Source organism: Lepus europaeus, chromosome 1 (assembly GCF_033115175.1).
Source record: "Lepus europaeus isolate LE1 chromosome 1, mLepTim1.pri, whole genome shotgun sequence".
In the NCBI taxonomy this organism is placed as follows: Eukaryota; Metazoa; Chordata; class Mammalia; order Lagomorpha; family Leporidae; genus Lepus; species Lepus europaeus.
In genome coordinates this window covers 140539759-140555085 of record NC_084827.1, presented here as the reverse complement: position 1 = coordinate 140555085, position 15327 = coordinate 140539759, and the positions used below count along the sequence as shown (strand labels likewise).

General features: G+C 39.4%; 1 protein-coding gene across 1 annotated transcript in view; it reads left to right on the top strand.

Annotated features, from left to right (window-relative positions):
* Positions 1–8111: 8111 nt before the first annotated feature.
* PGAP1 (post-GPI attachment to proteins inositol deacylase 1) overlaps positions 8112–15327 on the top strand; it is a 71330-nt gene continuing 64114 nt past the window's right edge. The window contains exons 1-2 of the mRNA XM_062189479.1: positions 8112–8332; positions 13582–13735. Of these exons, the coding sequence (XP_062045463.1) occupies positions 8186–8332; positions 13582–13735 (301 nt within the window). The 5' untranslated portion in view covers positions 8112–8185. The remainder of the gene's footprint in view (positions 8333–13581; positions 13736–15327) is intronic.

The following is a 15327-nucleotide window of genomic DNA, read 5'->3' as shown; positions in this document are numbered from 1 at the left end:
GGCAACCCTTCAAAGAGATTTTAAATATAGGAATAGACTCCATGAGGTAAAAAGAGAGTATTCTATTTTTTAAAAAGGGACAGATGGATTTGAATTAAAAAAGCAGAAATTCTAAACATAAAAATAGAATGTTCATTGCTACTATACAGAAATATAATTGATATCTGTATCTTTTATATTTTGCAACATTACTGAATTTTACTTTGAATGGGTTTGTAGTAAGTTCCTTAGGATATATTTTCTTAGTATATACTACGTTAATCTTCTGTATATAAAGATAATTGAAAAATGAATCATGATGAAGAATGGAATGGGAGAAGGAGTTGTAGATGGGATGTTTCAGGTGGGAGGGAGTTTATGGGGGGAAAAGCCACTATAATTCAAAAGTTGTACTTTGAAAATTTATATTTATTAAATAAAAGTTAAAAAAAGAGTGTGCCCTAGGCACCACAAGTAAAAAAAAAATAGTCACTGAACTAATAAACTTCTAAGTGAATGGTACAAATAATAGACACTATTTGAAAGCATGAATTGAAAGACAGATCTAGAACATACATGGATGAATACAAAGATATGAGAAGTTTAGTGATCTGCTGGACAATAGGATCAGATGTTCCAAAATATATTTAACAGTATTGAAGAAGAATGAGAAGAGGCAGTATTTGAAGGAATAATGCTTAAGTTTCCAGAATTCAAAAAAGCGATGCCACAAATTTAAAAAGCATGTTAAATCCTAAGAACAAATAAAGACTCAGTTTTAAGCATCATATTGGAAATTATAGAATGTCAAGGAAAGAGAACAATCTTTTAAGTAATTAGAGATGAAAGGCAGTGTTTCTACAAAGAAGCAGCAATCTGAAAGAGATGTAGCAGCAACAGTATATGAGGGGTGTTCAAAAAAGGTCATGGATGGGCCAGCACTGTGGCACAGTAGGTTAATCCTCAGCCTGCAGCGCTGGCATCCCATATGGGCACCAGTTCTGGTCCAGGCTGTTCCTCTTCCAATCCAGCTCTCTGCTATCGCCTAGGAAAGCAGTGGAAGATGGCCCAAATGCCTGGGCCCCTGCACCTGTGTGGGAGACTCGGAGGAGGCTCCTGGCTCCTAGCTTAGATCACCCCAGCTCCAGCTGTTGCAGCCATTTGGGGAGTGAACCAGCAGATGGAGGACCTCTCTCTGTCTCCCTCTCACTGTCTGTAACTCTACCTGTCAAATAAATAAATAAACCTTTTTATAAAAAAAAGTCATGGAAATGCCTATTATCAAAAAACTATGCATGGGTTTCCATTTTTTGCATCAAAATGAAATTATCTTTTGATTACATCTTCCATGAACTTTTTGAAGTACTCTCAAATGCCAGAAAACAACAGAAAAATATCTTCAAGGTACTGAGGGAAGTGAACCATCTATCCTGAATTCTACACTAAATTACTGTCCTCAGGAAAAAAAAAATTGCTTTCAAACATATATATTCTAAGACAGGTTATCCATAGACCCCCTTCTTGAAAGACCCACCAAAGGACCTAATTCAACAAGAGTGGACATGAACTCTGCATGGAAGAATAGAATATCAGAAACCATACATGTCACAATGCAAATGCCATAGCAAATGTATTTGTAGGCTTTCTGTCTTGTCACTGTCCAAGTAAAAGGAAGATGCCAAAAGTGATATCTAATCAGCTACTCTCCCAATAAACTAGGAAATCTCTCCTTAAATGTCAAACAGAAAACCATAAGATAAAAGTTCATGAGATATATGTTTAAAGAGATTTCCATGTATCATTTAATGCAGATCTTTATAAATCTTCAATCATCTAATAAAATATATCAGCAAACACATTGAATCAAATTTTGATTTATCATTGATAACAGTGATTGTATTAGTAAGAAGACAGTTTTGATTTAAAATTAATCCATTATAACTATTTTGGAAAGAAATAAGAAAAAGGCTGAAACAACTCATAATCCCACTACTGAGAGGTAAATGTTAATAATGTTCACTTTATCACATTCTTTGAAAACATTTTTCTATGTATTTTGTGTAGGTGAGAACATACTATATATATAATTTTGATTCCTACATTTTTCCTTAGCATATCCTCTATTGTAAAATTCAAAACACCATTTTAATTGCTGCACAGTATTCCACAGTACAAACATAATTTGTTTTCCTAATCACTAAAGTGTTTAAATTTTTTGACACTACAAAATACTAAGTTTAATGTATTTTTACACAAAATTTTTGAATATTTCCTAAGAATAGATTCCCAGATGAGAAATTGTTAGTGACCTTTTGATCACTAAATGCATTTGTTATTTCGTAGTCACCTTTCTTTACATGAATCGTTTGACACAGATGGCTAATATCTCCTTTGCCTCTCATGAAATAACACTCTCCTGATTCTCCCACTGATCTGAATACACTTTGCCAGTCTTCTCATGCATTTCTCTTTGCTCCCTTAGTTTTATATTCCTGAGATTAGGACATTGCCCTCTGCATAAAATCTCTTCAACTCTTACATGAATATTTCTACTAAAGGTTTTTCCTGGATCTGAACTTTTCCATGGTTCCATGGTAGGGCATTGTCCACTGAAAATATTCAACTAAAATTATGTCTAAATTAGAAAGCACCTTTTCCACCAAATTAACCTTTTCTCTGGTTTTCCTTTTATTTATACACATAGCACTACATTTCTTCTAGCCAGCAGGGCTTGAACTTGGCAATCATTTCTGAATTTTTTTCCTAGTGTTCCAATGATACATTTAGTCAGTAGCCCTTTGGATTTCTCCTGCTTTGCCTCTTTTTTTGTTCTCTTTTCATTGCTATAATCTCAAATTGGCTATTATTGACTTTATGTTTTATGATCTTATGTTTAAACAATAACAGTTTAGACAAGTGTAAAGCAAAATGTGTAGATTACAGATTTTTAAAAGAAATTATTTCTGATCTTTTTTACTGTCCTTTTGGAATGGTAGTCTGTATCCTTTAGACTACTGTTTATAGTGTTTGGCCTAACGGGTTAAGATGTCTACATCCCTTATCAGAGTGCCAGAGGTCAAGTCCTGGATCCACTCCTAATTCCAGCTTCCTGTCAGTGTGGACCCTGGGAGGCAGCAGGGATGGCTCAAATAGTTGGGTCCCTACCACCAACAAAGGAGTCCTGGAATGAGGTCCTGGGTCCTGGCTTTGGCCTGGCCCAGCCCGTGGTGTTGTAAGCATTTGGGAAATGAAACAGTGGATGGGAGATAACTACCCCATACACTCCGCCCCCACACCACAATCTCTTTCTGCCTCCTGAAAATTTAAAATCTTTAAAAAAAGGAAAAAAAAAACTTAAGAGACTGGGGATACATCACCTTTTTAAAAAATTCTTTGAATTTAAACTGTACTTTTGTTCTCTTCTACCAAAAAAAATCTTACTTCATAACAACAGTTTATCACAAGTATTTATTCATCCTACAATACAAAGAAAATAGTTCCCAGATAACAAATATAGTATTGCCATTTACAACAGATCTAATAGGATTAAAATTTCTTTGCAGGTTTTGTCCTCAGAATGCATCTAAGGATATACAAAGTACTATTTTCTGAAATCATTTGCAAATTTATTATTATTTTAAGCTAACCTTACATAGTTAAATTCACTGTTTCAATTAGTTTTTAATTATAGGATTTTAAATTATTTAAGTTTTGATTGATCATTGCATTTTATGGTTCTTTGTCAGAAAATAAAAAGAAAAAAATCAATAGAGAAGTATTTTCTTACTCTGGCCTCCTCTGCATCATTCCCTTTGCATCCTGATAACATTTCATTTATTCTTTCAGTATTTCTCTGTGTTACACTAAAGATAGGAGCATGTAACTGTTCCGTGTCTTGTTTTGTTCCCTTAACAATATATCCTGGAGATCTCTCCATATTAGTTATTTGAACTATTCTTCATTACTTCGGCAAATATTCTTTACATTTCTTTATAATGGAGAGTAACATGAACTGTTTCTTGATCCTTCTACCTGAACTAAATCCACACCCTCCTGTGAGAATGGATGAGTACCCCATGCTGTTCATTCCAGCTAGACATTGATGTAAGATGAGTGTTCCTGAACGATTAGCTTTTAATACTTCCCGTTTTATAAATGTTCAGTAGCTTCCACTTATCTACTGCATTAAACTCAATTCCTTTGTCTATTTTTGACTACTGTAGTTCTGGGCTTCTCTTTCCAATCCTATTTACTGCAAAATCTAGACCAGATGAGAGCGACACTCTCCACCCCATCCCAAAACAGGATTCCACACTACACCGATGAGAGGATTTGTAGTCAAGGTGAGTAGCTGAAAGGTCAGCTAGCTCTGGAAATGCGAATGGCTATGAGGGAGCTGTGTGTGCCCTGAAGATAGAGTGTATCCTGACTTGTTAGCTTATCCTGAAGTCCTAACATCTTTTTTATTAAAAAAAAAAAAATCCCTTTTAAATGTTTGTTTGTGTTTCTCACAACCAACAGAATCCTGACTAGAGTCTAGGCACTAAGGAATCACTGGATTTTATGTTGGAAAGCAGAATGATGTCTGTGAATTAAATCATGGGATTAATAACATTTAAGGGATGGGCAGAAATAGGTCACATGGGATGGAGACTGAGAGGCCACATGAGTAGGAAAATGGCGTTAAGGAAGACAATGAAGAACTGTGTTTTAAGGAGGTGGCAAATTCAGAAGAAAGATCAAGACTGAAAAATATCAATTGGATTTTTCTTTTAAAAGATTTATTTGAAAGGCAGAATTGGGGAGGGGGAGGGAGAGACAGAGAGAGATCTTCCATCCACTGGTTCACTCCTCAAATGTGTGCAACAGCCAGGGCTGGCCTAGGCCAAAACTAGGAGCCTGGAACCCATCCAGGTCTTCTATGCAGATGGCTTGGGCTGAGGACTTGGCCCATTAGCAGGAGGCTGGATTGGAAGTGGAACAGCTGAGACTTGAACCAGCAAGAAGGAATGCCAGCATTGCAGGTGGTCTCCCAGTTGGATTTTCTAACAGGTCAGTGGTAACTTTTGCAAGAAAAGTTTCACTGGATGGATGAGGGAACAAAAATTATAGTGTTGAGGCACATATAGAACACAAGAAATTAGAGATAAGTATATATCACTTCTTTAGGAACCCTGACTGGGATGAGAAGCTAAGGGCTGCAGATGTAAAACCTAAGCATATGTATCTGCTTTAGAGAAGGGAAGATAGAATAGGAGGGATTGACAGACTTTAACTGATAGCACTGATTTCCTGAAAAGAATAAGGAGTGGAATGGCAACTAAAATCCAACTAGCATTAATAATGCTAGACATTCTTCCAAGAACTTTCATTGTATTAGATGAATTAAAACTGGGTAAACTAAATAAAGTTGGGAATGAGGTGAAGCAATATGCACCTGAAAATCAAAATTATTTCAGTAAATATGGAGATATGGTTATGTACTAATAATCTATATAAAAGAAGAAGGAAGAGAATTGGTAGTTTAAGACATGCTGGTCTGAAGGAGAGGAAGTTGACTAGAAACGTGTACAAGTGTTTTGAACAGTAGTTCAAATGATTTTTATCATATTTTCCATAAGTACTTCAATCCATTAATGTCAGAGCTCAGACCCAGACCATACTGACCCATGGTTGTGTGTCTGTGAGTGGGATAAATAAGTTTGAGGAAATTGACAAGACTGGTAGAGAGTAGTTGAAGTGATGTGCAGTAGGGGTAGATTAGCTATAAACAGAAGTCACGATGGAGAAATGATGGGGGAAAAAAAAGTTTAAAAGAAGAATAGAAAGATGATAAATGTAAAAAATCCATTGTCTCTATCCCACTTGACTGGATAATCAAGGCAGTAGGTTGCCACAATTCATGAAAGCCACCAGAAGAGTTATGTCTGTCATCTTAGGCTCAGGGATTTCTCCAGGTAGCGAATGCTCTGGCAGAACAGATCATTGCTATTCAGTGCTGTCTACTGACTGGCATAATTAGCATCACCTAGTTCTGTGAGAAATGCATAACCTTGGGCCCCATGGTAGCATTAGTCAATCACCCTGATTTTTAACAGAATCTCCTAGTGATTTGTATGCACATTAAGTTTAAGAAGCACTGGAATACACAGATAAGGGAGTGTTCACTCACCTTTGATTTGTCATAATATTGCTCATAATATGCTAAAAGATGTTCTGTCTGTGATGTTCTCGAGTTCGTAATTCAATGTATTCCCCTTTTTATCTATAACTTAAATCCTCCCCCAAGTGATTTGTAATCCTCTGCATGAACTGGAGAGTCTGCCCACACTGCAGGTGCTCTCTTTTGTGGGCTGAACTATGTTGAAACTGTGATAAACTCTTTTTTTTTTTTTTTGACAGGCAGAGTAGATAGAGAGAGACAGAGAGAAAGGTCTTCCTTTTTTGTTGGTTCACCCCCCAGTGGCGCTGCGCTGATCCCAAGCCAGGAGCCAGGTGCTTCTGGTCTCCCATGCGGGTGCAGGGCCCAAGAACTTGGGCCATCCTCCACTGCCTTTCTGGGCCATAGCAGAGAGCTGGCCTGGAAGAGGAGCAGCTGGATTCCGGCGCCCCAACCAGGACTAGAACCCAGGCTGCCTGCGCAGCAGGCGGAGGATTAGCCAAGTGAGCCTGTGATAAACTCATTTGTCACACTTATCTCTCCCCATCTTGCTTATCCAAATGGATTTTTCTTGATCCAGGCATGTCAAATTTAACACATCCTATTCCTATCAACAGAATATTAAAGACATTAACATTCTCAAGTGAACTCACCACCATACAGGGAACTTCATACAGTACACATCTCAGGTTACTCATATTATTTAACAATTACCCTCCTGATCAACAGTATCAATGCCCCCATCTCAGACCTGTTACTCCTGTTCTTCCAAATTTATCTCCCTACATGCAAACAGCCTCCTCTCTGCACTTCCCCATTTCTTCTTTCTCCAACATTCCTTAACTAGCATCTAGCTGTATTTGTTTAAACATGCAATTGTTTCTGTGTAAAGAACATCCAGACTGTCAGGATCACTTCTGTCACCGTCAAAACCATTCTAAGGGGAATTCTTCAGTTAGCTGCACACACGGTCTGCCATGGGTCCGCTTTAACGAGCCATACCTGTCTTGCTCCTTCTGACACGATTATGAATGGTTTTCAGCTGCCATGTATCCCTTGCTTCGGGCAAAACCAAACTAATTATGCAAAATCAATCAAGTCGCTTCAGAGTCTGAGTGGAAGCCTGAGCGAACCCGCCTCACGTGAGTGTGGGCCGGGTTCCCGGGAGCAGGGCAAGTCAGCGCCCAACCCATCTCGCAGAGGTACCTGCTGGGGGCGTCGGTGCTAATGGACGTTCGGGCTACGTTGCCGACCACTAAGGCCGGCTTTCACGCTGTGCCCCAGAGGACAATCTCGGCGGCCTGCTGGGCTTTTGGTTTTTTAAGAAGCTGGTGATTTGGGGGCGCTGTTCCCTAGTGGGCCGAAATCGGCGCTCCGAGAGGGAGGAAGGCCATTTCTTCCCTCCTCCAGCTAACCGGTCCAACGGGACTTGTGAGTGCGCTCTGGTACAGATGGAGAACCCGAATCGTGGAGGCCAAAACGGAACGGGAAAGGTTTTTAAACGGCAGCAGGGAGAGGTGTCTTCGAGGCGACAGCTGATGGTCACTCGGCCCTGGCTGCCCCCTCCCCACGCCTGGCCTCTCACGGTCACTGACGGTCTCTCGGGGCTCAGTCCCCTTCTCCACGTTAACCCACTCCCCGCCGATCCCCAGCCCTTCTCCTCGCCTCCAGCGCTCCCACGGTGCTTCCCATCCCCCTCGCTCTTCCCCCTCCTCACCCTTCACTCCCCTTTTTCCCTCTCCTCGCCCCCTCCCCTTTTTCCCTACACCCTCCAGCCCAGTCCAGCCCACTCTACTTTCTCGCTCTCTCTCCCCGCAGATTCGCGCTCCCGCTGAAAACACCGCCTCCGCCCTCCTCTCCCGGAGACTCCAGGCCGGAGGCGCGGCGGGCGGGAGGCGCGCAGGCGCACTGCGCGGCGGGCGCGCGGGCAGCCCGGCTACGCGCACGCGCGCGCTGCTCCGGCTCGGCTCGGGCGCGGGCAGCCAGGCGTTCTCCGTCTCGCTCCGTGAGGGCTGCTGGCCCCGCAGCAGCGGCGGCGGCAGCACCATGTTTCTTCACTCAGTCAACCTCTGGAACCTGGCGTTTTACGTGTTTATGGTCTTCATGGCGACTGTGGGGCTGTGGGATGTCTTCTTCGGCTTCGAGGAGAACAAGTGCAGTATGAGCTACATGTTTGAGTACCCGGAGTATCAGGTAAGACTGTGCCTCACCGGGGTGCTCCGGCACCCGCGACCCCTCGAGCCTGGAGCTGCCGCTGGTTCCCGCCGCCTGGGTTCTGTGGAGGCGGCCCTCGTCCAAACCTCGTCTGTATTTTCTCTGCCCGGGAGGCTCCGCAGACCCCCTTCAGACCCCCGGGCCACCTGCCTTTTGTGTGCTCTCTTGGTGGTGGGGTGTCTGACGGCTGATTTCCTGAGCGTCCTCCCCGGCCTCGCCGCAGGGACTCCCCTGCCCCTCTGCCCCCTCCCTAGCTCCGGATCCTTCGCTCACCTCAGCCCTTCTTCCCAAATCCAAACCCCACCTTCCCTCCTCGCGTTCCGGCCTGAACAGGTGCCCCCGGGCCCCTCCTTCGCTTCCCACGCGCCCGGCGCCTTGGACGTCAGATCTCGCTCTTCTAGAAAGGAACCGAGATTCTGCAGAGCGCACTCGCACGAGAATCCGGTCTAGATAGTTGCCAAGGCTGTCGTGGAGGCCCCAGGGTTCTACCGTGGGCGAAAGGCGACCTGGTAAATAATTGCACTGGAAACTCTCCGGGTTCCCCTTCGTGCAGGGATGTTATGGGTCCACCTGTTTTGGGAGGTCTGGCTCCGTGCGAGTGCGAGCACACCTGTGTTTCTGCAGTTCACCGAGCAGCCGGGCCTCTTACCAGTTGCATGCAGAATCTGTTTCGCACTGTTATTTTTGTTTTCTCACTGTGTTCTCAACTGGAGCGAGAACCGGCTCTTTTTCTCCCTCTCTCTGCCCCACCTCTTCTTTTCTATTTGAATGTTCCCAATTAATTGCTTCGTTAGTTTGGCGTAGTAGAATCTAGAATTTCATTCATGACCAGCTGTAAAAAGAGATGGTGACACATTACACAACTGTCCACAGAAATCTCTCCGGAATGATTAATTTTTTTTTCTGAGTGCATCTCTTAACTTCCATAAAATGTATATGGACTCATACATACTCATAAAATGCATTTTTTGCATACTTTTAAAACCATAGGAGATTTTTTTCTTCAGGAGAATGTGATTTGGGATTGCTTCTTTGTACAAGATTTTATGGAGGAAATGTGTTATTTGATTATGCTGCCTACTATTTAGGTTGGGAAACTACCGTTTGAACTGCTGAAGAGCATCCTTTTTCATAGATAAAATTCTAGGAAATTTGGATTTCACTTGTTTTGAGATCCTTACCTTGGTTTTGCATCTGTGATTGTAAGGGAGTGGAAGCGTTTGAAGGGGAATATTTTAACACGTTAGTTAATTTTGTTCATGTGTGAGCCAGAATGCTCGAAAAATGCATCAGAGGCTGTGCAGTTAAGGACATGGGCTTTTTCTTTTTTTTTTTTAAACTAGAAATAGAACTATTATAATCCCCTTTCATTGTCTATGGTTTAATAATTAGGTAACTCCCAATAATTGAAGTAGGTCACTTTAGTTTGTACTGCATTGAAGAGTTTGGTTAAAATAAAATCATTTTGAAACAATATAGTACTAATTCCCACTTATTTTTGGATTGCCTAGAATTACTGGAGCTATTTTAGTATTTGCTGTAGTAAAAATTGCTTTCCTTGGTGTTGGGAACAAAGCATATGGATCTCACAGTTGCAGTCCTTCTTCATAAAATTGACCTGACAGACAGAAATTGATGTAGTTCATGCAAAAGTGCCATTTGGCTTTTTTGTTGTGGTTGAGTAATCTGTAGTTATTTTGGTTCAGATAGCCTTTTTGGGTGTTGATACAACTCTGTTAGTATATTATTAATGTCAGTGGCAGGGGTTTTTGATCTATATTTTCAGCAGATTTTTTGTTATACAAGCTATTTTCATTATGATATTTATATTTGACTCTTGGTCCTTTTATTTTGCATACGAGGTTGTTTTATTTGGCAAATACAATTAAAATCTGCTTATAGAAAAGAGTAATTTTTAATATGGCTACTTAGATTTCTGTATAAACGAGATCCTTCTGTTAAGAACCAAGTAATTTTCATGTATAAAAATGTTCTAAAGGTATTTTAGGTATTGCTTACTTTTAACTATAGTTTATAGTCAGCTTTCTAATTGTGCACAGCTTAATAACCAGCATGTGTGATGTCCTCATCATTGAGTTTTCTTCTCTTTCTTGATGCCTTTCTTCGTTTTTACTGCTCACTTGCATCTTTTTATCCAGCAAGAAGAGAAAATGGAAAGGAAATTGAAGATTGAAGCGTTATCAGTTTTATTCTCCATTAAAATAAAAGTGTGCAGGAATTTGAAATTCTTTGCAAAAATCAAGCTTGAATTTAAAGTTGTTAATTATCTTTATTCATCCTCTACTTATAATTTTTCTAGATTCATCATTCAGAGTTTACTGAACATCTTATGAACTCATCTTAAGTCTATCAGGCAAAAGTATACATTGTCCTTTAAAGCTTTTGGCCTTACGGTACTAAGGCAAGACTTTTATCTGGCAGCAGACTATTTTAGAGAAAGGTAGTTTTGAGAAGGCTTTGAGTTGTCTCATACAGCAGTGTGTTTGGCTCCCCTCATATGTGTTATTGCATGGTAGCTCTTAATGGAAACTGACTAGTGTTGTGGCACAGTGGGTTGTACTGCTGTGTGGAATACCTGCATCCCATGTTGGAGTGCTGGTTTGGATCATGGCTGCTCTGCTTCTGATCCAGCTTCCGGCTAATGGGCCTGGAAAGGCAGCAGAGGATGGCCAAGGTGCTTGGGCCCTTGCTGTCTATGTGGGAGGTCAGGGTGGAATTCCTGGCTCTTGACTTCTGCCTAATCTAGACCTGGCTTCTGTGGCCATTTGGTTAGTGAAACAGTGATAGATCTCTCTCCCTCTCTTTCCTTCTCACTGTTGCTCTCCATCTCAAATAAATAAATCTTAAAGAAAATATAAATTGTATTTTATTAATAAATGGGGTGTTTATTTAGCAAGTCTTATTTAATGACTACTTTATGCTAGGTATATCTAGATACTTAGTGTGGATGAGAGGGAATTGGCAGCAAAGCAAACCTTTTGCTTTTATGTCTTTATGATATAAGGAGGGAGACAGGAATGTAATATATAGTTACAATATAATGTGGTGTTGTAATTTTATCCTAAGAGAATGTTTACAATAGTCTTCAGAGAAGAGAGAGCATGCAAGTTTGTATTGGATATTCACTGGCTTTAGAAAGATTTTAGTGGATTGAGCTATTCAGGGTATATTATACAGTGCAGAAATAAGAAAATTGCAAGTATATATAGCATATGTGAAGGTAGAAAGGCACCCAGCACATTGCATGTGAAGTATATGTAATATACTACTATTTATATAAGAAGAAAATAAACTATAGATATATCAGATTGAATATATGTAACATTGCTTGTATACATTTAAAATATTTTTGCAGGCACAAACTGATAATATTCGTCCCTCTTTAGCTAGGGCAACTGGATGGCTGAAGGACCAATGGTACATCCTTTTGAATCTTTGATTTTAAAACATTAAAAATCAATTTTAAAACATGACGTGTGGCCTGCGCTGCGGCTCACTAGGCTAATCCTCTGCCTGTGGCACCAGCACCCCTGGTTCTTGTCCCTGTTGGGGCACCGGATTCTGTCCCAGTTGCTCCTTTTTCCAGTCCAGCTTTCTGCTGTGGCCCTGGAAGGCAGTGGAGGATGGCCCAAGTGCTTGGACCCTGCACCCGCGTGGGAGACCAGGGGGAAGCACGTGGCTCCTGGCTTTGGATCGGCGCATAGCGGCCATTTGGGGGGTGAACCAACGGAAGGGAGACCTTTCTCTCTGTCTCTCTTTCTCACTGTCTAACTCTGCCTGTCAAAAAAAAAAAAAAAAAAAATGACGTGCAAGTTGTGAGAAAGTATGGAAGAATAATTAGAGCCAGATTTTTAAGTTCTTTTCTTTCTTTAAGCCTTAAATATGTATGCAGTGAGAAAACACATATGATGTATGCTTCAGCAAGGTTTTTTCTTAACAAATTAGTATATGAATTGTAGCAGGGGAATTATGACAAGGAGAGATCAGTCTGAATGATTCATTTGTCCTGAGATCTTTATTTTTTTAAATCAAACTAGAGTCCCCAGGGTTGTTCTTAAACTCTTTGTAAGACTTTCAAAACTGCCTGTGTTCATTTTGATTAAAAAAAAATTTTTTTTGTTTTTCTTCTTGGTTAGTAATGGAGATCAGACTTTTTTTTGTTGCAGTTTTAATTCATAATTGAAAAATGTATCAAAATATTTTAGTTTCTTAAATCAGAATTTTTTGGGCACTTGGTAGTTTGTTAGCATTTTTGTTTTTTGAAAGAGGTTTAAGTTATCCATTATGCCACAGCACCGGTCCCGCAGATTATTAATCTATTATTGTCTACTTAAGTAAAATATATTGTCCATGTAATTGGTTCAATTCTAATGGGTTATATCCTTAAAAAAAAAAAGAACAGAAAAACTTACTTTTTAGTACTACTTATATAGATGCCTACCTTTTTGGGGTGACCTAATTTATATTATGTTAAAAAAAAAATACAAACCCATGGCTCATTTGCCATACAGTAATATAAATTACAGAGTAGTTTAATGCTTGCTGACAAACCATGCACCTGATCCATGAAAAGTGAAGCAGATGCTAATTAACTGAAATGTTTATGGTAAGAAGAGTATATGTGTCTTGACCAAAACATGGCTGTCAGGACCAGATTAATTTGTTGGACAGATTACAGGTCAAAGCATAATTAATTGAGAAGTCAGAGATCTGTATTATAAAACAAACTTACTTTCATTTGAAGGTGTTACAGCTGAAATATACTATTAGGTCTGAGTGAAAGGAGAAACAGTTTAAATTTGCAAAAAAGGAATGATTTGATAATAGAAAGCTTTTATCATTTCTAAGTGTAATTGGTACTGATATTAAATAAAGTGCATTTCCAGTAGTGTTAACATTTAACTTGCTGACAAACAGTGCTTTTCTGTCATTGTCAGGGGCTATTTTCGTAACTTGTATTCATTAGGATTTTAGGGGTCTCATTTTACACTTTTCTGAAGAATATATGGTTCATCAAAACTCATGTAGTTCTGGAATAATTCTCTATATGAAAAACCTATAACTTATTTTGTGCATTAGGTGTGGTTTTATCATCAGTAATATTTTATAGTATGCTATTTCAGATTGTATAATTCAGAATTACATACAATGAGGCTGAATTGTATTTATAAAATGTTTAAAGTGAAAGTGCTTTTTCTTTTTTATAGAAAATAGAACTTCCAAAGAAACTGGCAAAACGCTATCCAGCATATGAGTTATATCTTTATGGAGAAGGATCCTATGCTGAGGAACACAAAATTCTCCCTTTGACGGGTATTCCAGTTCTCTTTCTTCCTGGTAATGCTGGAAGTTACAAACAGGGTAAGTAAATTTTGAAAGGTCTAAAGTTAAGTTGAAGAATTTGAATCGTGTATCCTCAATGAATCAGATAAAGTGAATGAAATGGTTACTCCATATTAAGTACTGTGTTGTGCTTATTAGGAGACCCAAATATGTGACATTTTCTCTGAGAGAATGTACATGTGAGAAGTTCATGGAAAAGAACAATTGAAGATTACTTTGCAAAAAGAACAATTGAAGACTACTTTGCAAAGAGTAAGGAGGGGAAGAAAGAATTGTAAGGTGGGATACATAGGTGTTGGGATTTCAGGAATCCATTCAGCCAGTTGTTTCTGTTGGAAATAGAGTGTGCAAAGAATAGAACTTGAAGCAATGATTAGGGAAATCAGTTCATGGTTTATGTTATGCTGAACAAAAGAGGAGACTGGTTTCTTCCTTTTGGAACTTTTGAAGTTAGATGTAGAGGTACTGAAGGGAACACAGGGTAGGGAAATCCTATGTACAGTTTACAGTGATATGTACAGATTACTAACCGAATGTTGACTTAGAGATATTGCAGTTATTTCTCACTTAACAGCCAAGTAATCTGGAAGTAATTTTATTTTCAACTAAAATCTGCTTTCTTGGTTATTAAATGGATGAGAGTTGCTATGTAATGAGACTAGAATTGTTTCAACATGTACTGTAATTACTTATGTGCTTGTTTATTTGTCTAGCAGTTTTTTATGGACTACCTACAATAAACCAGACAATATTCCTAGTATTAGGGATTTGAAGCAGAGCAAGAGAGGTAGTCTTTACTTCCTCAAACTCAAATTCTTGTTGGGAAGACAGTCATCAGACAAATATGTTAGTAATGTTAAATTTTAAAGAAAATTAGGGAAGAGGATAGATGTTGAACAGTTTTGGAGGTGGCTAGTTTATGGTATGTAATCAGGGAAGGCCACTGAGGAGATGACACTTGGCAAGAGGTTTGAATGTAACAAGGGATTGGGTGTGACTGGGGGAAGCTCTGAGGCTAGCATATGCCTGCAGATCCAAGGCACTGTGACTAGATTAAGTAAAGAGAAATGAGAATAGAAGAGTAGCCACAAGTTATACGTGGTTACTTCAGAAAGTCCATGGGAAAATGGAATGAAAAGAGAAGTTTGTTTTGGTGCAAACAAATTTTGACACTCCTGTCAGAATGGCTAAAATCCAAAACACAGGAAGTAACAAATGCTGGCAAGGATGTGGACAAAGTGGATAATTTATGTGCTGTTGGTGGGAATATAAATTTGTGCAGACACTGGACAACAGTGTGGAGATTTCTAAAAAACTAGAAATAGACTTGCCATATGATCCAGCAATCCTAGTATTGGGTATATACTTGAACACAGTGTTTCAAAGATACCTGCACTACCATGTTTATAGTAGCACAGTTCACAGTAGCCAAAATTTGGAATTGATCAAGGCATTCATTGTCAGATGAATGGATAAAGAAAATATTTATATATGCAATGGAATATTATTCAGCTATAAAAAAGATTGAAATAAAACATAAAATGAAATAAATATCTTAAAAAATCATACTGAGTGAAATAAGCCAGACCTAGAAAGACAATTACTACGTG